Raw genomic sequence first — 23,620 nt, forward strand, 5'->3', positions numbered from 1 at the left:
ACTATAAAAAAAAAAAAAGATCCAAATTTGTTAAAACTTTCTATATATATCAATACATAATTAAAATGTAAGTACTCTGAAAAAAAAGAGTATAAAAATCAAGTGACTCTAGACCGTTTAATCTGTATTAAACACAGCTCATTATTTCGATTCGGGACGAATCAAAGGATTGGCTTAGGCGACTGTCACTCTCTCTCGCAACCATGGCAACAACCCTTTTGCCACGGGATCTGCCCACTTGCGCGCGGCCGCGCGCACGTTTGATTTGAGGAATTCGAGAGGCACTGAACCTAGGAATAGCAAAACAATGGCAGAGAAAGAGCAATCAAAATTCACATTACCGGCATGCAGTTAGTGAAGGCAAACAAGGCAAAAAAAAGAAGACAGTACAAGAAAAGGTAATGAACAAAAAGTCTTTGGATAAACAAAGAAATAAAACGCGTGTCAATATCGGCGTAGCTTTCCAGCGACCACCCCGTCCTCAGCCTCTACTTCCTCGGACCCTAGTTGCACGCCACGGCCTCTTGCACGACCTCCTCTGCTTCGCCCTAAAATTATTTTTATTTTACAAAAGGACATTTTACAAACCTACATTTTGCGCATGTGCTCCTGCATGCACTTTTCCAGTCACAACACAGCAATCAAAGGAGGACGCGCTGAAAACTGTAGGCTAATGCTGTTCTCTTCCTTCGAATGTTTGAGTTGCAGAGGAATTTGTGACTGTTTCAGCTGTTCAACCACATCAAAGTTTCGTAATTAGTAAGTCCGTGCTTTTTCTCTTTTTGTTCTTATGTGCTGAAGGGCTGCTGTGCCTTGGTGAAACGGTGTTTGTACGTGAAGAGCTCTTTTCCAAAACGCCATAAACCTAAAAAGCTGCCTCAAAGAACCAGCAAAAGTAATGATTATGAATGTGTAAAATATTGCAATAAGACATTTTAATTGTTTATTAATTTCTGTGTCGGCTGCAAAGATGAAGTTGACGATATTTGACTCGCGATCTTCGCAGTAGGCTAGTGAACGCATGCACCGGAGAAATGCACATTTAGGCTACATAGTTTTATTTTGTTTTGGATGGTTTTGTTTAGAACCAGATTTCTGTAAATATATTCCACATTTTTTAGGCCTGTGAGGCGAGGCTACGGTTCGGTTCACGATGATATAATCTCCAGTTCAAGCACCTTATGTTGTGATTGATAGCCTATATTTACTTTATGTATTTAATGCAGGAATGAAAATATTAATGAATTAATGAAAAAAAAATATATTAAAATTAAGATACAATTAATACAAAACGAAATTCGTTTTAAAGAAAGGCTTTGTGCTTTCTGTTTTGAGGTCTCTGTTAAAGTTTGAAAGTCTCAGTGCAGCTTTCAGAGCGCTCGCGTCCATAATGGAGAACTGTCAAGTAATATTGTTTTTTCCTCATAAATGCAAACACGAAAAATAAAAGACAAAAACTTTTTTAAAAAGACAAACCATAAATTTAGAAAAAAAAAAAAAAAAGATGGATTTATAGCGTTTTGGGGGAAAAATGAATGGATTTATACCGTTTTGAAAATGTTAATTTTTTTTTACTTTGAATTGATCATCAACAATATTGTTGTTTGATTTAATAATCACTGTTGCAAGAAGTGCCTAGTTAAGTTTTTTTTTTTTTTTTTTTTTTTTTGTAAGTGGAAAAAGTAGGGGGTGCCACAGATTCTGTTTAGTTAGCTCCTTTATTGTTTTTTCTATAGCCTAGAATAATATAGGTCAAATGCAGCAAGTCAAAAGACCAACTGGACCTTCTTTGCCAGTTTGCTCACATTTCTTTGAAGGATGGCAAAAATATCGCCTGAATATCTATATCTAGATATTGGAAAAAAATATCGAGATATTCATTTTTGTCAATATCTCCCACCCCTACATGCAGAACACCATATATGTTATGAATCTTACACGAAATTCATCTTCATCACAATATAACTGATGGTAATGTAAAAAAGTGTATCAATGCAACCTGTTTTTAGCTTATATAACTAGCTCGTTAGCGAATCAAAAAATATATATTTTAAATTTACCAATATCAATATGCTAGCTTGATAGTGAGTACTAAAATACATCTTATTTGTTTATATTCATAAGCAATTAGCGTTAGATTTTTTTATTACATGTGATTCTGACATGATGTCACTACATGCACTGCGCTCCTTCCTCTCTGCTTGTCTCAGGTAAATAATGCGTCTTCAGCTCAGCGGTTGGAGTCGCGCGTTCATGTGTTTTGGGGGCGTGGCTTTGGAAGGAGCCCAGAAGGGAGGGGGTGGGAGTGAATGGAAATAATGAACTGTCTTTAAAACAGTCCTGAGAGGTCTACAGACACTCGATTTTTATACTTTCTTTTTCAGAGTACTTACATTTTAATTATGTATTGATATGTACATAAAGTTTAAACAAATTTGAAAAAGAAGTTTTTTAGACCATTCCTACCTACCCTGCCTTTAAGACCATTAATCAAATTAATTACAATTTTATGGAGAAAACATGTGCACTATATAAAGAGAGCACAACTTACACCAGATTATGAAGATGTTGGTTTACAAGCCTTTGACTTTAACTGTGTAAATGGAATGTTGAAGGTCAAATGGATCAACATTTTTATAACAAATTAAACTAGTTTCTGGTTCTGCATTCCCAGAGATATGAGAAGAAGACTGGGTGGAACTGATGTCCTGCTGTTTCCAGACTGTCAATCAAATGATCCTCCTTTAACCAGCAGATTTTGTTATAATGAAAGTTATTATATCACCACAACTTCACCCCAAGGAACAATAGATTTATTATAGATACGTCTCTGTGTTCCTGATCGGCTTGAAGAAGGAGTTTGGTCAGTTCTTCATTTAATGGATGAGAGTAGTCCTTATGCTATGGCAAGTGTCAAAATGATTGATGGCTTCCGGTTGTCATTAACCTTTGACCCTCCCCCTCCGTTGACCTTCCGGTCTGTATTGTTATGAATTGACCTATTGACCCTGCCTACCCCTTCGATCATGTGTTTTGACAGTTAGTTTCAACCTATTGACCCTTCCTATCCCATCGATCATGTGTTTTGACAGGTTGGCTTTCCGGTGTCTTTCCGGCATATGTTGTTATGATTAGCCCTATTGTCCTAGCTAGCCCTAGATCATTTGGTTCTGACAGAAAGTTTGAAAACGCTGATATATATATAGGATATATGTGTCAGCATCTCCTCCGCATTCCAGAGGCCATTGTGAGCCCCCTTTGAAAAAGTGAGAAGAAAAAGACTGTGTAAGTGTGTCACACAACCATAGAAAAACAATTATACAAGCAGTTAAATGTTTATAGAGCACTGAAGAAAAACAACATACAGGTTATGGAAATCAGTGTGATGTCTAACACACACGCACACACACACACACACACACACACACACACACACACACACACACACACACACACACACACACACACACACACACACAAAAGTTGAAAACATACTGTTCTTTAAAAAGTATAAACGCAAAATGAGTATAAAATAATTTACTAAGGTTGAAAAACATACTGTTCTTTTAAAAAATAAAAAGCTTACTAAAACTAATTCATTCAGTTTTAGATTAATAAAAGAATAAAAATCCATCTGACATTATTTATAGAGTTGAAGAAGCCGTCCATACTATGTATGAAACGGGCTCACAGCTCCATCTGTTGGTCTCTCTCTCTCTCTCTCTCTCTCTCTCTGAATCAGCGATCAGAATGGGACATTGTGTTTGGGCTAAATTTATTTCAAAGTTTAAATGATATTTTTATAAAAGTCGTAATAATGTTTTTTAAGTTCAATACATTATTAAAACTGGTAAAACAAAACACTGTTTTTTCCTGTACGAGCTCGCCAAGGCACTCAGAGTGGTGCGCGTGCATGATGCGCGCGTTCTCTCTGGCTGAGTTCGGATCCCTTTAGCTCCTCAGTGAAAGTGAGAAAAGGGGTATCTCACGCTAACTAAAGTTGAAAAACATACTCAATATAAAATACAATATTCATACAACTATTTCGTGACTTAACGCTGATGTAAGCGCCTTTGTAAAACAATCATTATCTCTGGTACACAGCCGGGGTTGTGTTTTCTGTTTTTCTGACAGACATCTGTTTAAACACGGATGCTGGACATTTTTGCGGATGGTTCGACAGGTTGAAATAAATTATAGCTAGTTAGTTAGTTAGTCTATGTCCTGTTTTTCACTTTTCATGCTGACTTTGCGGTATGTTTTCGCTGAATCGGCCATAAGGTTGATATCTCTGCTACACACGGTTGAATATGTTAGCCATTTGTTTTAAAAAACACTGTTGCCTGACATTTTTGCTGTCCGTTTGACAGGTCAAAATAAATTATTGCGCTTTGTTTAGGCTCTGCTCATCCTGACTCGTGATAAAGCATTTCCCGGGCAAAAATTTATTCCTTGTACAATAGCTCCATCTCGTGGCGAAAGTATGTTTTTTTCTACAGATAATACAGACCTATAAATAAACGTTTGGCTTTGAGCCAAACCATCAGTTCTGCCAACTCTCTTCTTCTCTACACATCTTGCCAAGATGCAAAAAAGTAAGTGTTTTATATTAATCTGCTGTTTTTATACAATGATTTTTTTAACTATTCTATTTTATCTATAACTTTGTTTTTTTATACATTAGCAATAATTCATTACTGTTTTAACTAATCTATTTTACATGCTGTCTGCTGTTTTTAATTGTTTTGTCTGGCTTTATCTGCTATTTTTATATGCTGGCTGCTGTTGCTGGGTTTAATCTGCTGTTTTTAATTGTTTTATCTGCTATTTTCCGCTATTTTTATCTATTGGCTTTATTTGATATTTTTATCTGCTGGTTGTTGTTGCTGGGTTTAATCTGCTGTTTTTAATTGTTTTATCTGCTATTTTTATCTGCTGGCTGCTGTTGCTTGGTTTAATCCGCTATTTTTATCTATTGGCTTTATTTGATATTTTTATCTGCTGGTTGCTGTTGCTGGTTTAATCTGTTATTTTTATCAGTTGGCTTTGTTATTTGTATCTAATGTTTGCTGTTTTAACTGATTTCTATGCTATTGACACCTTTATTGGTTATTTTTATCTATTGGCTTGATTTGATATTTTTATCTACTGGTTGCTGTTGCTTGGTTTAATCTGTTATTTTTATCAGATGGCTTTATCTGTTATTTCTATCTAATGTTTGCTGTTTTAAACTGATTTGTCTGCTATTCCATGCTTCATATTTTAAAATCTCTATTGTTATATTATTTCCATAGTTGTTATGATATTAATCTACAGTGAAAACTGTTTTGTCAAAAGATGGTATATCATATCATATAATTTCTTGGTTATTGAACTCTAATCACATAAATCTGAGCGCCATCCAGTTTTGGTCTATGTTTCAGAAAAAACACAATTATAATTCTGTGCTTTTCCACATCGCGTTACTCCATGACTTTTATTATGAAAAGACGAGGCCTTCCTTAATGGGCGCCCCCGGTGTTTAGCCCCTGCATGCTACAATGTTTTTCTATGCTCAACAACAAATATGTTTCAGAGAAAGAAATGTTTTCCCCCATCGTTTTTTCCATATGCTTTCATTACATCGCGGTTGTGGTTCTGTTCTACCCATCTGATATCATTTCTGCGTTCTATTATAATTTGTGGTATTGAATCATCTGTGTGCTAACTCGGGCTTGCGTTCTATGAGTTCTACGTGTTATTGTTTACCAAAACTAGTTTTCAGCCGTCTACATGGTTCTGAAACTAGGTCGATTTGCTTTCGCGATGTTTTAAAACATAAAAAGTCTGTTTTAACACTGTCTGAAAGTTGTCCATTCACCATGGTTGTTGTTGTTGTTGTTGTTTAAACCGACGTTATGTAGCACCCCTAGTGTCGGGGAGGGAAGAACTGCACCCCTGTTTGTAAAATCGCTCCATCGTGTGGCCATTATTGTTATTGCACCCTGTTTGTAAAATAGTCCTATCGTGTGGTCATTATTGTTATTGCACCCTGTTTGTAAAATATCTCCATCGTGTGGTCATTATTGGTATTGCACCCTGTTTGTAAAATAGTCCCATCGTGTGGTCATTATTGGTATTGCACCCTGTTTGTAAAATAGCTCCATCATGTGGTCATTATTGTTATTGCACCCTGTTTGTAAAATAGCTCCATCATGTGGTCATTATTGTTATTGCACCCTGTTTGTAAAATAGCTCCATCATGTGGTCATTATTGTTATTGCACCCTGTTTGTAAAATAGCTCCATCATGTGGTCATTATTGGTATTGCGCCCTGTTTGTAAAATAGCTCCATCGTCTGGTCATTATTGGTATTGCGCCCTGTTTGTAAAATAGCCTCATCGTCTGGTCGTTATTGTTATTGCACCCTTTTTTGTAAAATAGCCCTATCGTCTGGTCATTATTGGTATTACACCCTGTTTTTGTAAAATAGCTCAATCGTGTGGTCGTTATTGCTATTGCACTCTGTTTTGATTTATTTTAGGATTAATAATCTGTTTAACTTTAAGTTAGTTTTATTTATTTATATTTAACTATTTATTTTATTTATATTTTATTTTTACATTTATTTATTTATTTTTTTAATTTTTTTAATTCCATGCTGTCTGTGTGTGTGTGTGTGTGTGTGTGTGTGTGTGTGTGTGTGTGTGTCTGTGTGTCGGTTTGGGTGTGGCTGTGTTTGTGTGTGTGTGTGTGTGTGTGTGTGTGTGTGTGTATGTGTGTGTGTGTGTGTGTGTGGGCGGGCGTATCATCAAATTTTGCTAAAAGAACAAGCATTTTAGATTCAATCGTCAGTTGTCCTCTCAAGGCTGAAGGATTGAGATCCGGGTTACATTACATTACATGCGTATGTGTTTTATTATTCGCGGGTTGATGCGTATAAAATCAAATTACTAAATTATCTTTCATGCATAAACAGGTTTTATATTTTCCAGGCTCGAAATCCCCGAATATTGAATTGGTTGCCTTCCAAGCCATCGATGATGCATGTGAGAACTTATCTTTTATATTGTTTATAAATTAAAATGAACTTAATTTATTTTAATTATTTTAACTAAATTTTTTTAATTCACAGTATCAGCTGTGGTAGATCTTACGAAAGATGATGATGACGGCGAGAGTGCTGGACCAAGTGGTGAACCTTTGAGAAAGGTCAGAAAGACCGTCGATTCCAATTCACACAACGATGACGGTGAGAGTGCTGGACCAAGCAACGAAACTTTGAGAAAGGTCGTCGGTTCCAGTTCGCTCGGTAGCCCACCAGCCATTCCACTTGTCATTATACCCCACAGTCCTATCACCCCACCAGCCAGCCCTCCTGTCACACCTCCTGTCACCCCTCCAGCCATTCAATCTCCCACCCCACCTGTCAACCAGTCAGTCGGTCCATCTACCAGTGGGGTGAGCTGTCAGCAGCCCTGTCCTGACACGACTGTGTTATACGGTAAGACTAACTACATTATCGGAAGTTTAAAAAATACAAATTGAAACAGACCATTAAGATTTTTGTTATTTTCTACACAACAGGTTCAACCGGAAAGCATGATGATGTGACGGCCTGGGATAGCGATCAACTGGAATCATGGGAGTGTGGTTCTTGGGCGAGTGAGCACGACGAGGTATCGGTCATAAACACTAATCAAACAATTGATGAAAACAGCTGTTTTCACCAATCATCGGAAGAAGACGAAGGAGACATTGAGGATGAAGAAGTAGCATCAGCAGCAGGGTCTCAGACGGTTGATGTCGGCGCTACTCCTCCGACGCGTGCGGTTATTGATTCAATAGAATCATTGAGACAGCAGTTTCGTGATGCACACAGCGAAACACAAAACCGTTTAGAGACACTGCACGCTGAGGTTCATGCTCACAGCGATACACCTGCTAGATTAGAGACACTGTGTGTTCAGGTTCGTGACGCACAGATCGAAACACGTAGTAGATTAGCCGCATTGACCGCTGATCTTCGCAGCTCTCAGCTGGAGGTGCATAGTAGAATCGATGCGCAAGATCGATTTTTTCAAAATCTGACTGATGAAATATTTCGACGTATCAATAGAAACGAACGCATGTTCACCGAATACCATCGTGAACTGGTACTTTTGGTTCATCATCTTCTTCTCATTCTCGTCGAACAGTCAGATGAGTAAAATACATGTGTTCCATTAAATCATGTAACGATTTTATACACTCTGATTTTATATTGTACTATTTCATGTATGCTTTTTATACTTATTATATATTCTCTGATTTTGTACTATTTCACATATACTCTGATTCTGTACTATTTCATGTTTACTTTTTACATATACTCTAATTTTGTACTATTTCATGTTGGAGTCTGAAATCTAAAATGGAGGATGCTAAAAGCTTTGACTCAGACGATACAGAACTGTCACCGGACGAAATTGAAATGCTAAGTATACTTCCTGATTCTTTAGAACAGTATTTGTTTAATTTAGAATCTTCACAACCCTTCGCTAATTTGGATCTTTTTGAATTAGCTGTAAATCCAAATATGAATTTGTACGATCATGTGCTAAGCGTAGACAACAATCCTGTTGTACAATTCGGTGGTGTTTTAAACAACCAATCATCAGAGCACTCCGACGGTAATGATACTTCACAACCATCCACATCAGGTAATGTCGACTCTACTACACAGACTCGATTAAGCCGTACGGACATTGACAGGTTGATTCGCGACGGTGGCGACGTTAGCGGATATCATGTTTTACCACGACCTCGTTTCAATAGCGTGACGTTGAGAAGGACTACGAATCTGAGAGAGATTAACTCTACAGATTTGGCCTCTTATCACATTCGCTTACACGATATGCTGAGTGAGATTGTTTCATTTGCTAGACAATTCGACTACAATCCCGTAATCAATATTACATTGTCAGCTCCCAGTCTCCAAACACCAGTCAGCGGAGTTTTAACTCATGGTAATAATTACGAGGTGGATTCGCTTTTCGATCAAATTGAAAAAGTTTTACAGAGCAACAATCGGTTACTATCTGATGAGGCCATTGAAATTGATGCGTCAGTAGCCTTGAACAGACAAGGAGGTGGTGGACAGCGACGGAAACTCACAGATCTGGCCGTCGACCAAGTGATCAAAAGAAAAAAGACGAGTTTATTCTGCCCCACAAATATTTCAAATAATTTGTGCTTCTCCATCTGTCTCGCCCGTTTTCTTAACCCCCAATTACCAGAGAGTGAGTTAGAAAAACTGGCTGTTGCCATCCAAAACAATGTCGGCTTCTCAATCCAAGACAAAATCGGTCTTGACGACATAGCCTCGTTTGAACGTGTGTTAGACATTAAAATCGTTGTATTTCACAGATCTAACGCCATGGTCTTAGAAACGTACAAAAATTCTGACGAACCCCACCCAAAAACGGTCTTCCTCTATCTCCACAATGATCATTACTACATGATACTGAATTTGACGGGGTTCATGGGTTCGCCATACGTATGTCCATTTTGCTACAAAAGTTACACCAACCGCAGAAACCACAGATGTAAGTATGCTTGCAACATCTGTTTTGACTCAGATTGTTACACGTTCCCTGTAAGAATCATACATTGCCCCGATTGCTTGCGTTACTGTAAATCTGCCTATTGTTACGAAATGCATAAAAAAAACTCACCCCCCGGTCAGGAATACGCGGCCTGTGATATTATAAAATTTTGCAAACTATGTAACAGACGTTACGACGTTAAACAGGGCGATAAGAAAAGTAAACACATGTGCGCACCGGACAGATGTGGGCATTGTCGCGAAATTCTACAGGACGAGGGGGAACATCAATGCTTCATACAACCCCTAGCGCCTAAGGAAACGTGTGAGAAATACATCTTCTATGATTTTGAAACGCGTTACGAAAACGGTAGGCACGTGGCTAATTTTGTTTGTGCCATCACATTCAAAGGGAAGAAATTTACGGCCCGTGGTACCAGCTGCATCGCTAAGCTAATAAACCATTTCAGACAACCGCGATATAAAGGCTACTGCTTCATAGCTCATTACGCCTCCAGATTTGACTCCTTTCTAATCCTGGAGTATTTTTGCAAAGCCGGGATCGCGCTTGAGATCATAATGCAAGGCTGCAAATTAATTTTTATGTACGATGAGTCATTTGCCCAACGATATATCGATAGCTACTCATTTTTTCCAATGGCTCTTGCCAAAATGCCCGCGGCGTTAGACTTAACGACTACTGAAAAAGGCTACTTCCCCCATCTTTTCAACAGGGTGGAAAATGAGAACTATGTAGGCCCATACCCTGACAAAAAGTTCTACAACTACGATAACATGTCGGATAAAGCCAGAGAAAAGTTTGATGAGTGGTACCGCACGGTTGAGGGTAAGTTCTTTGACTTCAAGAAAGAACTGTACGCGTATGGCGTTAACGATGTAGTCTTATTACGCGAAGGATGCATGAAATACAGAGAGTCTTTCATACAATGCACCAAACTTGACCCTTTTGGTTTCACGACGATCGCCAGCTGTTCGATGGGGGTCTTCAAAACACATTATCTCGGCAGAAACACGCTCGCCCTCACGCATAACAAAGCGTACATCCATCAGAATAAGGCCTACTCGAGCAGTTCGATCGAATGGCTCGAGTATGTAAAAAAGACTCGAAACGTGGACGTTCACCACGCCGTAAACCACGGCGAAGTATCGATCGGTAAGTACTTTTTAGACGGCTACTACGAGCAGGCCGGTGTTAGGCATGGCTTAGAGTACGCCGGTTGCATCTTCCATGGTCATTGCTGTCGCTTTGCACCCCATCAGAACCACCCCCTGTCGGGAGTGCCCTACGGCGTTCTCAGGAACGAGTTTGACGATAAGATTGAAATTCTGCGGAACGCGTACGGTTTGCAAGTCGAAGTTCTTTGGGAATGCGAATGGAACCACATGAAAAAGACCGATCCCTATGTGATAGAATTTATGGCCGATTATTCCGCCCCAGAGAGATTGAACCCTCGAGAGGCATTGTACGGTGGGAGAACGAATGCCTATAAACTCTATCACAAAGTGACCGGTGATGAGAAAATAAGGTATCTGGATTTCACAAGCTTATATCCCTTTTGTCAGGCGAGGAAAACCTATCCGATCGAACATCCCCAAATCATTTTCACAGATTTTGAACCGATTGAAAACTATTACGGTCTTATCAAAGCGACCGTGTACCCGCCCCGTAAATTACTACACCCGGTTCTCCCTTACAGATGCCAAGGAAAACTTATGTTTCCTTTATGTAGAACCTGCGCTCACGACCAAAACCAGACCACGAGCTGCACCCACACGGACGAGGAAAGATCGCTCTCGGGCTGTTGGGTCAGTATCGAGCTTTTAAAAGCCATCGAGAAGGGTTATGTGATAGCCAAGATAGACGAGGTTTGGCATTTCCCGCAGCGGTCAGACGCGTTGTTCGCCGAATACGTAAAAACGTTTTTGCGTTTGAAACAACAAGCGTCCGGCTACCCGTCCAATGTCGTCACGGATGCTGAGAAAGAGACTTACATTCGTGAGTATTTTGAAAAAGAGGGTATTCAACTCGACCCCGAAAAGATCAAGTACAACGCCGCCCAGAGGGCAATCACAAAATTAATTCTGAATAGTTTGTGGGGACGCTTCTCTTTAAGACAGAACTTGCCTCAAACGATTCTTGTGAGCGACCCCGAAGATTTCACCAGAATTGTTTTCGGCAATACCGACACGTTGACGTATTTCTCATTCGTCTCAGAAGACGTAGCTCTCGTCCAGCATAAACCGGACAAAGAGGATGTTTGTAAGGCGCGTGACGTGAACGTTTTTGTAGGCGCCTTTACCACCGCGCACGCCCGACTGGAATTGTACGAATTGATGGACAGACTCGGCAGCCGATTGTTATACTCCGACACAGATAGTGTTATATTTGTGTCTAGGGAGGGGGACTGGGAACCTCCTCTGGGGGATCATTTAGGGGAGCTGACTAGCGAATTGGACGATGGGGATTTTATAACTAAATTTTCGTCGAGCGGCCCCAAATCGTATGGTTTTGCCACGGCCAAAGGTAAAGTGTGCATGAAAGCTAAGGGGATAACCCTGAATGCTAAAAATTCACAAGCTATCTGTCTCGAATCCCTGATTGGTCTGGTTGACAGCTATGTGACGTCGCAAGATAGATCCAAATATATCCTGGCTCAGACGGAAGACATTGTGCGAAATAAAAAGACTTTCACATTGCACAACAAATCAGTCGTTAAAAGGTTCAGGGTCGTGTACAATAAACGTAGACTTTTAAGCGATTATAACACGCTTCCTTATGGCTACTGATCAGATGATACACAGAGGGTCTCAGGATGTTTCCGATTTTGATTTCAGACTTCAACACCCATTCAGCTGTGTCGTGAGTGGGCCGTCCAATTCTGGAAAGTCTTATTTTGTAAAACTTTTGTTGGAAAAAGGTTTGAATATCATTTCAAAGAAAATTGAAAACATTGTTTGGTTGTATGATTGTTGGCAAACTTTGTACGATGATTTACTGCAATTGTATGACATTAAATTTGTGCATGGAATACCCCAGACTCTGAATGATGATGATTTACTGCCTGTCAGCAAGACAAACCTTCTTGTGCTGGATGATTTAATGGAGCAAGCTAGCGGTAACCTTGAACTCCAACGTGTTTTTACGCAATACTGTCACCATCGCAATCTCAGTTCTATTTACATAGTGCAAAATTTATTTGCCCAGGGTAAGTCCAGCCGAACCATAAGCTTAAACGCCAATTATATGATCCTGTTTAAAAATCCTCGGGACGTCAATCAAGTGGCAATGCTAGGACGTCAAATGTACCCGGGAAATACAAAATACTTTATGGAGTGTTATCATGACGCAGTCGATCGGCCTTTCGGCTACCTGATGATAGACTATAAAGCAAAAACTCCGGAGCAGTACCGTCTCAGAACAGGATTGCTTTCCGAACGTCAAGTGGTTTATATCCCGAAAAAAAGAAGAACGTGATCAATCGTCATGTCCGTCAGACTTTGTAAACATCTGCCGGTGTTAAAACTGCTACATAAAGCCACTCCTAAACAGCGACGTCTTATTTTACAATCGGCGTCCGACGAATTCATTTTAGCGTTGTGTGAAGTGGCTCTTAACATCCTATATGGCACAATTCCAGTCAATAGACAGCAGTACCAAAAACTGAAAAAGAGAAAAGCGGATATTAAATTTATAGCCGATAAAAAAATTGGCATTGCGGCCAAGAAACGAGTCTTCAACCAGAAGGGCGGATTCCTGTTACCGCTTCTAAGCGTCGCAGTACCCTTTATTTCGAGCTTGATAGCAAATCGATAGGATGGAGTATGCCGAGAAGATGTATTTAGTTCCGCACCGTCAACTGGATAAGATCAAGAGCGAAAATGTTCGTGAGAACATTCAACGGAGCGTGGAGAACGATTTGGATGATACCATAAGAAATATTTTACAGCGGACTGATTTGAATACTTACGAAAAAGCCAAACTTTACACAAATTCCCTGAGCAGGTTTTTGGCCATCGTTAAACAAGGCGATCGTGAGAGCAGTGTTTTAACGCTCTCGTTACCCCATACCGATCTCGGTCATAAAGATGAACCATCCGCTGGTGCTAACGTCGAAGACGGTAGCGCCGAGGAGGCTGTTGTCGATGAAGTTCTGAAGAACGTACCTTCGAGAAGCGTGAAAAACAGCAGATACATATTAGACAAGATGTCTAAAGCTAAAGGGCTAAGCGCCTGGAATGAATTAGGGGAGTTTGTATTCAGGGGTAGAGCCGTGCAAGGGTCACACATGGTCGATTTGTTAAAAAATGTTACGGCCCCTCAAAACGTTAGGGATGACCGGAGACCTCCAGGATGGTCAGAGTTTCTACGAGCCTTTGCTGAATTAAACATTCCATTTTCTACAGTAGCGAATCAGCAGGTCAGACGCAAGATTAAGTCTCTAAAGAGTAAACCCGGCAGCCCTCCCCGTGTTAGACCTCATAAAAAGGCACAAAGATATTCGCCTTATGCGATTCCAAAGTCCGAAGACTCTATGTTTAAATCGCCGGCTCTCAAACGAAAGCGATGGTTGGAATTTTAACGACTCCTTATATTATGTGTGATAGATTTCATCTCATGATTAAATAAAAGACGACAAAAAATATAATGTTTTCAAGATTTTTTATTTATACGTCAAACATGTCTGCACACAGTGAACGCAGGATAACATTTTATCATTACAAACATACGGTCTTAATCTCTTCACAAAGAGGGACACCATTTTATCATTTTTGATATAATCATCTGTGTATAGTTTCATCACATGGTTATAGTCACGACCTCTAGCTAAATGATACAGAAAAAACACACAATGCTGTCCACAGGTATCCGATGTATAATCCTGGACGCGTCTGTCGGAATATAACACATCGACGTTGTTGGTTGTTAGAAAGTTATTGATGCTGATTGGAAAGCGGGGGCTGTTGGGCGGATTGCCGAAGCTGTCGAAAAAACAAGCTGCTCCCTCTTGGTCTAAATAAACGGCTATCCAGTGCTCTCCCGGCAATCGAGCAGGGTGAGTATTAATGATACCCATCGACGGCAAGATCCTCAGCGTTTCTTTGGGTAGTTGATCGCTCGGTAGAACGCCGAGAAAATGAGTCCTGCATGTAATTTTATCCATGAGGGCTGTGAGTTGTAGCGTGTTCATCTCAATAGTAGTCGAGCAGTACTTGTCGGCGGTTAGACACTTCAATGATACTGTCGAATACGGCGTAAATTAATAAATTAACGGTATTCGGCAACGGTTGTCTGAATCGAGCTTCGAGTCTGATATTCCCCGACTTGATGAGGGAAATGTGCTGACCACAGTCTTCATCAGGCGTGAGATTAAATGCGTAAAGCGTGTAACCGTTCAGGAAATCACCCCTGTCGATAGAGAGCGATTGGTTTTTAAGATGTCTCCCCGTCGTCATAGCCAGCTGATAAAATTCGCGTACTGCCGAACCAGCTTCGAAATTAGGTTGTAGAGGCTTGGCGGGGAATTGTTGCCCGTCAACGTAGACGGCTAGGAACTCCAGATCGTAATGTTTGAACGCAAATGGATTTTTTTCGTAGGATCCTGTGAATGCGTCATTGTCGACCATGGCAATGACGATAGATTTTGGTAGGGTCCCTAAAAACAGATTTTCTTGATTTGAAACACGATTCCCCTCAGGAATGGAGAAATTTTTTAGAACCACCCTATCTATGGGATACTTGGCCGTTGTTGAGAGTAACGCCTGGGCATGGCCCAGTCTCACCGGCGGTGCTACAGAGACTTTCTTGACAAATAGGGACGCCGACTCTATTTTTATTTTGTAAGCCACGTCATCGCACCTCATTAGACAGAATTCATCCTTTGCTCTAATTAGGCGTATCTTGATGTCCACGCCGTTCAACAAAAGTTTTTCTTGAAAGAATATATCGCTGTGTATAGGGGACAGCAGTTCCACCACCTTGCTTTCGCTGGTGTAGACCGATCTCTTCGTCAACCCCGCGTTACGACCTACGGGGTCATTCACATCCATGTGACCGGCCGTATCTTTGTAAAACAGTCCGGCGGAGAAAAGAGATTCCAACGCATCTTTACTATAGTTGATTAGACTCTCGATGATGCAGCGGTAAGGATAAGTTGAGGAACTCTGGGATATCAGACGGTCGCCGAGGGTCACGTCGACTTGTGAAAAAATTGTGGCTCCGGGGTAATTTATTAGAGCTACCCTTGCAGGATCTACGATGTTTGCTCCATTAGGTCTCGTGATTTTCAGGCGCAGATAGAGCATAGTGTTATTTAGATCTACATAATCGTCGCCGTTGCCTGCGATAAAAAACTCTAATGGTCCGGTGTCCGATATGGCGGTTAATGGAGCAACTTCTAAATATCCGTTTTTCTCAATAACCGTCTGCGTCATTGGAACCGTAAATAAGTCCAACTCGGACTTGATGCATTCTCCCGACATACGATGCAGTAGCGCCATGTTAGAATATGGTTTTTATGGATCTCTTGACCGACGCTTTTCGACTAACAGACTTGTTACGTTTTCTGCGAATGACTGGTCGCTTCTTTGTTCCTCGTGTTGTTTTCTTCTTCATACCCAAATGACCACGCCTCCTTACACCCGGCGGCTTAGACATCCTCTTACGAGCCATGACCATTAGCCCTGATCCGTCTTGACCATTAGCATTATTGCTATGAGCCCGCGTCAATACGTTTGAGACGACGTCGGATACTATATTTTTAGCGGCGGATTTTAGGTGAGGTTTCGCGATGCTAAATCCTCTTTTTAACAGAGGTATGGCCATCCTGAACAGACCTCTGAAAAGCCCTCCTAACCCCGCGCCATACATAACCCCTCCTCCGGCATAGCCTGGCAAACCCCCACCCGCTTGATTTCGGTAGTAGCTGACATAGTCCGCGGTCTGTCCAGGGCTATAATATACCATTTTTTGGCTTAAAGTGTAGTTTTACGATGACTTTCCCGTAAGAAAATGGTATTTCTCGGTTTTGATCGTCCTTCAACTCTATGGTAATGCTTGTGATGTGATCCTTGTTGATCGATGCGTAATGCGGGTTGTCGTATCTAGCAATGACAGTGTCGCTGCTTTTACCCGATATATGTACGCATCTCAAAAGGGGAACGTAAGAATCACCGACCGCTTGATATTGGATGATGTCGGTGTAAACGTACATTGTGTAGAACCCGGCGTTGATATCGGATTGATGAGGAGCATGCGTGATGACGCTCGTAGTAAAATCAGCACCTTCATGGTAGTTTGACCGGCCGAGAGCATCTTCCGGTATCATTCCTAAAATAGTGGCGAGTCTCCCTTGGAAGCTGACTGAAATGTTGGGTTTCGCGACCAGAAACACTTTGTTTTTTAATTCATCGTGATTCAATACGGCCGTAGGTGCGAGAAGTTGATTTATCACACGGATGATCGCCCGAATGTTTGCGTAGTATCCACCGCTTATTTGTAATTTTCTCGATACAAAAAACCCTGATAAGTCTTTTTTAAACGGTCCCCCGTCTTCGGGGGTTCCACTATTTGTGGGTCCGGGGGCAGCGTGTAGAGTGAAATTTCCGTCTTCATCGTTAAAGTTATACCAACTTCTAGGATATTCGATTTCGGCGAGTCCCACCTCCCATTCTCCTTTCAATTGTATAGCTTTTGCTAACCTGGTTGTATAGCTAGATATGCGATTTTCGGGATAAACCGACCTAGATGCATTGCACGGCAGCGTGACGTAGAACCCGTGATCGTCCATGACTGCTTCGCACTTATGATCTCATCCGTTAAACGTCAGGGTGTTTTAAGTCCAACAGTGTTTTTTTATCTATATAACTATTGAATTTTGAAGGCCACCCTAGCCATTTCACTAAAACAAACGTAGATTTCCCTTGTTTTTTCTGGCCTAAAATCTTTTCCACCTTAAAAGATTTGTTTTTACTCACAATTATTTTTTGCAACTCTTTTTCATAAAAAACTCCCTCGATGACATCGCCGTCATAATCGCTGAGTCTGTAGACCGGGGGTTGTCGCGGAATGCACGCGGATATGGTGAAGAATTCTTCCGTGTAGTTCTGCTCATAACCTTTAGCGAACGGCCCTCTCACTTTAGAAATCCTGACGACGTCGCCGACTTTGAAATTAAATACGGCTCTCTCGGTTTTCTTTATATCACCGTACAAGTTTTGAAACACTTGATCCTCGTTTACTTTGCTAACGTCCACGGGTCTCATTCTGATACTTCGGTGATAGCTGGTGTTGTACCCCTGCATAATGTCTTGTAAAACATCTATGTATCGTCGGGAATTTGTAGCCGTTAAAAATCTCCACATACGACTCTTTAACGTTCTATTAAATCGTTCCACGACGCTGGCTTTCAAATCGGTAGCGGTAGCGAAATGATTAATGTCGTGCTTTTTCATTACATCTTGAAATTGTTTGTTAAAAAATTCCTTTCCCTGATCCGTCTGCAATTTCTGTGGGACACGACCCTCTTCGAGGATAGACTCGAACGCTCTAGCGACCTCGGGACCGCTCTTATTCTTCAGCACGCGAGTCCACGCGTACTTGCTAAATACGTCTATGCACGTCAGTAGATATTTATTACCGTCGTTATCCTTGGTGTAGGCAATCATGTCGACTAGATCGGCCTGGAACTGCGTATCGACCCCGTACACAACCACTCTATTTCGTTTGTATTTTATAGGGGCTGTTTTGTGTAATGTGTAAGCATCCTCACCAGACAGCCATTCTGAAACCTTTTTATCGCTTAAACGGACTCCACTTTCTTTTAAGACAGCCTCCTTTAATCGTTTTTTACCCCCTAAAGAGCCGGGGTTGGAGGGTGTATAATAAGCTTTTTTCATGAGCTCCGACATGCTGTCGTTTCAACCGCTGCTAAAGAATAACCCGTACATGTGGTTTGAATCAATCTTTTATTAAAAAGTTACAGGATACATGATATAAGTAAACACAGATAAATGATGTTAATATAACACAAGTAAAAATGGATATAATAGAAGCTAGTAAAAAAAAAAAAAAAAAAAAAAAAAAAAAAAAAAAAAAAAAAAAAAAAAAAAAAAAAAAAAGATTATAATAGAAGATAGTACAAATGATTATAATAGAGTATAAATGGATATAATAATAATAATGTTAGTACAACACAATCTAAGTAAAATTGGATATAATGAATATAATGTTATTAATAGAATCTAAGTAAAACATAGAAAATGGATCACTGATACTCTAACCAGAAAAGAAAATCACGGCAGGCCATCATGTTTTTGTCTAGGATGTAATCGATAAACATTTTAACAATTTTATTGTTGGTGGTAGCCATTTCGTCAATTTTTTCAACATCCTCCTCATCTTTTGATTTCTTTACCAGCTCGGTACAGACATCCGTCACATACGTACAAGTACACAGCACATCGGTGATTCCCAGTAGGCATTGTGATTCACACATTATATCTAGAACCAGTTTTATCATTACATCAGGCGACTCGATCCCATAAGCGCTTATGTCCACCAAATCATCCCATGAATTAGCCAGTCCTCTTATATGCACCATATGTTTCTTGAGATTTGTTTCACGCATAGTGTCTTCCATACATGGATGACCGTCGCGTGATGCATCATCAATAATCTTTTTCATCAGTTTGGTCATCTGTCGTCTGTAATGTCCTTTAAACAGGCATTCCACACACCTCTTTAGGCTACAGGCTGCACCCATGTTGGAGACGGCTTGGTCACTCGCCATTCACAATCGAGAGACCTTCCCAGAGATCAACGACGTCGTGCACTATTTCCTCGCAGGGTTTGTCCAGAAGTCTCGCGCTGATTTCTTCTAGCTTAGCGGTGATGAATGGTTCGTCTTTTAGTTCGTGCAGAATAGTCCCGACTGTTCCTTGAATACGGTGGGGGTGAGATTTTAACCCCAACCGTCCTAGGAGGATACCGACAATGGCATGAAAATAGGGTCTAAACAGTTTGACTGAAAGTTCATCAAAATGCGTGTCAAAGTAGTAGTTAGGCGGGTCAAACAGGCAGGAATGTTGCAGTTGGCTGGGATGATCAATCGCACAGCCCTCGCAGTCGTCCTTCAGCTTCTTGCAGATGAGATGTTGGAGCAAAACCACGGTCGCGGCTTTTATGATTTTGAACCCCACGTCACTGAAACATCCGTCTGTGACGTCGAAGCCATGATTAGCATGATGCAGGGTCCGGTCGATTTTAGATGCGTCGTGCGATTCCCGATCGTTATGGAGCCTGAAACTTTTGTCTGGCCCGTGGGGACAGTCACACTCGATCCCCGAATCCCTGTCTTTCTGGGGCTTGATGTTCTTACCCAGACCGCAGTAGAATCCATCGCTGGACGATGGTTGAGGGTTGATAATGTTACCCGGGCCCCAATCGTTTTCAATGCACGATTCAAAGTCTATGCGACGTTTGATAGTTTTAGCCTGAGCCCAGTCTTTGTGATGATCCGTTGGTCCGCGGGCGTTGTCGTCGGGAGGGTCGAGAATGCTGTCAAAAGAGATTCCGCAGCTGCATACATGATCGGGTTCTGAAGCAACGTCTTCAGCCATGGTTTATAAATGATGTATGGGCGTCTGGTTGCCGGAATTTATGATCGTTGTAGTAAAGGGGGCGGAGCGTTGTAGCACTTGAGACCTGATTTATAGACGACGCTTGGGTAGGCCTGGCCGTTGAGCTTTATGATGGCTGTAGTAAATGGGCGGGGATGGCAGAGCGTATGTACTGCTGCGCTCGCATCTTTCAGGGTGAAACAGCTGCGTTTTAATTTTGTTGTATCCGTCATGCATGTCACACCATTTGAACATTTTGTTGATGGTTGAAAAAACCCTATTCAGCAGATCCAGATCGCACCACTTGAACAAAAATTGCATTTCATACAGATCGTGATGATCATTAGGCAAGATGCGCCCAGACCTAGTGTTGTTGAGCTTTGTCTTGTCTTTACAGCAGAATATGTAAACAGAATCATTCGGCTTCTTTTGAGTATGGTCACCTACCACACGGTACCGGACGTTCGGGCTGACCCCGTCCCACTCTCCCACGTACAAAGGCTCCTCGCCACCGTCGTTCAGATCCTTCCAGATGCGTTTGTAGAAGAGAGACCAGTCTTTTTCAGGAAATACCACACACGCGTCTTCCCCAGCCTGAAACTCACTGACACCGTCAGTGGTGTAGAGCGTAACAACGCGAGTTGGTTTGTGAAATTTGTACCCAAATACACGGTTACTACACATCATATATTCAGCTTTAGTCCATTCCGAAATTTCGTGGAGAAAACTTGTCAAACGGATGTGTCCAAAAGGTTTTCTCGGAGCCATAGTCAGACTTTCCATCATTCGACTGCTCACCCCCGTCTCTGGGGATTGAGGGGATGATAAACCTGTCATACTCATGTAGCTCATGTTTCTAGTGCTTGTAGAACTCACTGACCCCATTTATATACAATGGCCTCTGGAATGCGGAGGAGATGCTGACACATATATCCTATATATATATCAGCGTTTTCAAACTTTCTGTCAGAACCAAATGATCTAGGGCTAGCTAGACAATAGGGCTAATCATAACAACATATGCCGGAAAGACACCGGAAAGCCAACCTGTCAAAACACATGATCGATGGGATAGGAAGGGTCAATAGGTTGAAACTAACTGTCAAAACACATGATCGAAGGGGTAGGCAGGGTCAATAGGTCAATTCATAACAATACAGACCGGAAGGTCAACGGAGGGGGAGGGTCAAAGGTTAATGACAACCGGAAGCCATCAATCATTTTGACACTTGCCATAGCATAAGGACTACTGATGAGGATTTTTGTACTAAAGATGATATGCAATGTGAGCGTGTTTGAGCGTGTTTTAAATGCCATTCCAAAAAGTTTCATAAAGATACAGAAGTTATTCACCCGTATAATAACTTCTTATATAATAACTTCTTATATAATAACTTCTGTCAACATGCCAGATCTTGTGAACTCCCGTCGCTTTATGACCTCAGGACTTCCCAACAAACATTCACTGGTTTCAGTTCTATATATCCGACACTTCTATATCATAATGGTATTTTGTAAGCTTATGATAAACCATTTTTTTAAAAAGAATTGTGAATACAGTATGTTACCTTTCCAGTGGCTCTCAGAGCAAAGGAAACTCATTCTAAAATATAAAATGGTACACTCAAAAAAATACCTCATCAGTTGAATGTATATTAATCTTGTGGCAAATTTCCACATAAAATTACTACATTAATAAAGCTGTTTGTAATCATGTCTGTCAGATGTAATCAAACTGTTTCTATCTGAATTATCACAATTACATTGACCTAATGTAATTTTTTTTGAAAATTAAACTTAACTGTATTACACTGACCAATGTGTTTTTCTATAGGTCTAACAGAATGGCAAATATTCAAAATTGACTATATTGTGCTGATCATAGAATTGCTTCCATGCATGTCTTTCACATTGTTGCATACATTAAAAATATGCCATTACAGTATGCACACCAAAAAAGCAAACAAATCAAATAGCAAGTCAAACAGTTTATTCATTTCATAATGCTATAAACAGTTATAACAGAAATGCAGACAAAACATCATGTAAAAAAAACAAAAAAAAACTGATCTACTCAAACATCTTCAGCTAGCCTTTGTCCATCCAGATTCAGTTTTTGAAAGACCTCGAAAGTATAATGCTGCAGGTTGGATGGGTACCTCAGATCCAGAGAATAAATTATGTCCATAAGCAAAGTGATGGCACACAGCACAGTCTGAATTTCCTCGAGTACCTCTACTCCCTGAATTACAATTGACACTTCTTTTGGTGGTTGTTGTGCACCCTCCGCATGGACCACACAGATCCCATAGGACCCATCTAGGGCTCTAGGACCCATCTCAGCTTGCTTTCTCAGCCTTCTCACAATCCTTGAAATTAGAGAACACAAGAAACACAAACAGTGTGTGTGTAATGGTCAAAACAACAAAACATCCCACTAAACTTGCATTACAAACAGAAATAAATATATATAAGTAATATATATATTATATGTTTTAGAAGAAGTCTCTTCTGCTCACCAAGGCTTCATTTATTTAATCCAAAAACAGTAAAATTGTGAGATATTTTTACAATTTAAAATAACTTTTCTTTTTGAATATATTTTAAAATGCAATTTATTTCTGTGTTGGTAAAGATGAATTTTCAGCATCATTACTGCAGTCTTCAGTGTCACATAAAAGCTTTTATAACATTATCTTCTACCGTTTGGAAAGAAATTAATAATTTTATTCCGAAAGGATGCATTAATCAAAAGTGACAGTATAGACATTTATTATGTTATGTTATTAATATTATGTTTATTCTATTTCAGATAAATGCTATTCTTTAACTTTCTATTCATCAAAGAATCGTGAAAAGAAATTGTACACAACGGCTTTCAACATTTGATAATAATAAATGTTTGAGCAGCAAATCGGCATATGAGAATGATTTCTGAAGGATCATGTGACACTGAAGACTGGAGTAATTATGCTGAAAATTCAGCTTTGATCACAAGAATAAATTACAATTTAAAGTATGTGGATCCTGGATATGTGGATTACTGTTTTTGTGGTATTTTGGATCAAAAGATAGCCTTGGTTCTACGTCAGAGCATCGGAGCGTCCCCGAATCTTTCTCCAGCTTCCTTGGCAGGGCAGGGTTAGGCGATGTGAACGTACAGTAACTCACCCTCATGTTGTTCCAACCCCGTAAGACTTTTCGTTCATCTTCGGAACACAAATTAAGATATTTTATCAGGCGAATCTTCAACTGGGAAAATATGTCTTATTGGTTGGAGGCAAAGATTCATTCACTGCCCACTTTAGCTAGGAAACACATTATGTGTGGAATGCTGTACATTTTTTTGTATTTTTTTTTATTAATGTAATGTAATGTTGATTCTGGCACATTTTCCATTCATAAATGCAAATGTAT

At 40.3% G+C, this 23,620-nt stretch overlaps 1 protein-coding gene across 1 annotated transcript; it reads right to left on the bottom strand.

Moving 5' to 3' along the window:
* Positions 1-14,776: 14,776 nt before the first annotated feature.
* Positions 14,777-16,084, bottom strand: LOC311098538 (uncharacterized protein F54H12.2-like; the record flags this gene model as incomplete). Its single annotated transcript, XM_084138771.1, has 1 exon — positions 14,777-16,084. One exon carries the CDS (start codon positions 16,082-16,084, stop codon positions 14,777-14,779), a length of 1,308 nt encoding a protein of 435 aa, XP_083994897.1.
* Positions 16,085-23,620: the final 7,536 nt, after the last annotated feature.

This window comes from Abramis brama, assembly GCF_963993115.1.
Source record: "Abramis brama genome assembly, chromosome: 16".
NCBI classification, from domain to species: Eukaryota; Metazoa; Chordata; class Actinopteri; order Cypriniformes; family Leuciscidae; genus Abramis; species Abramis brama.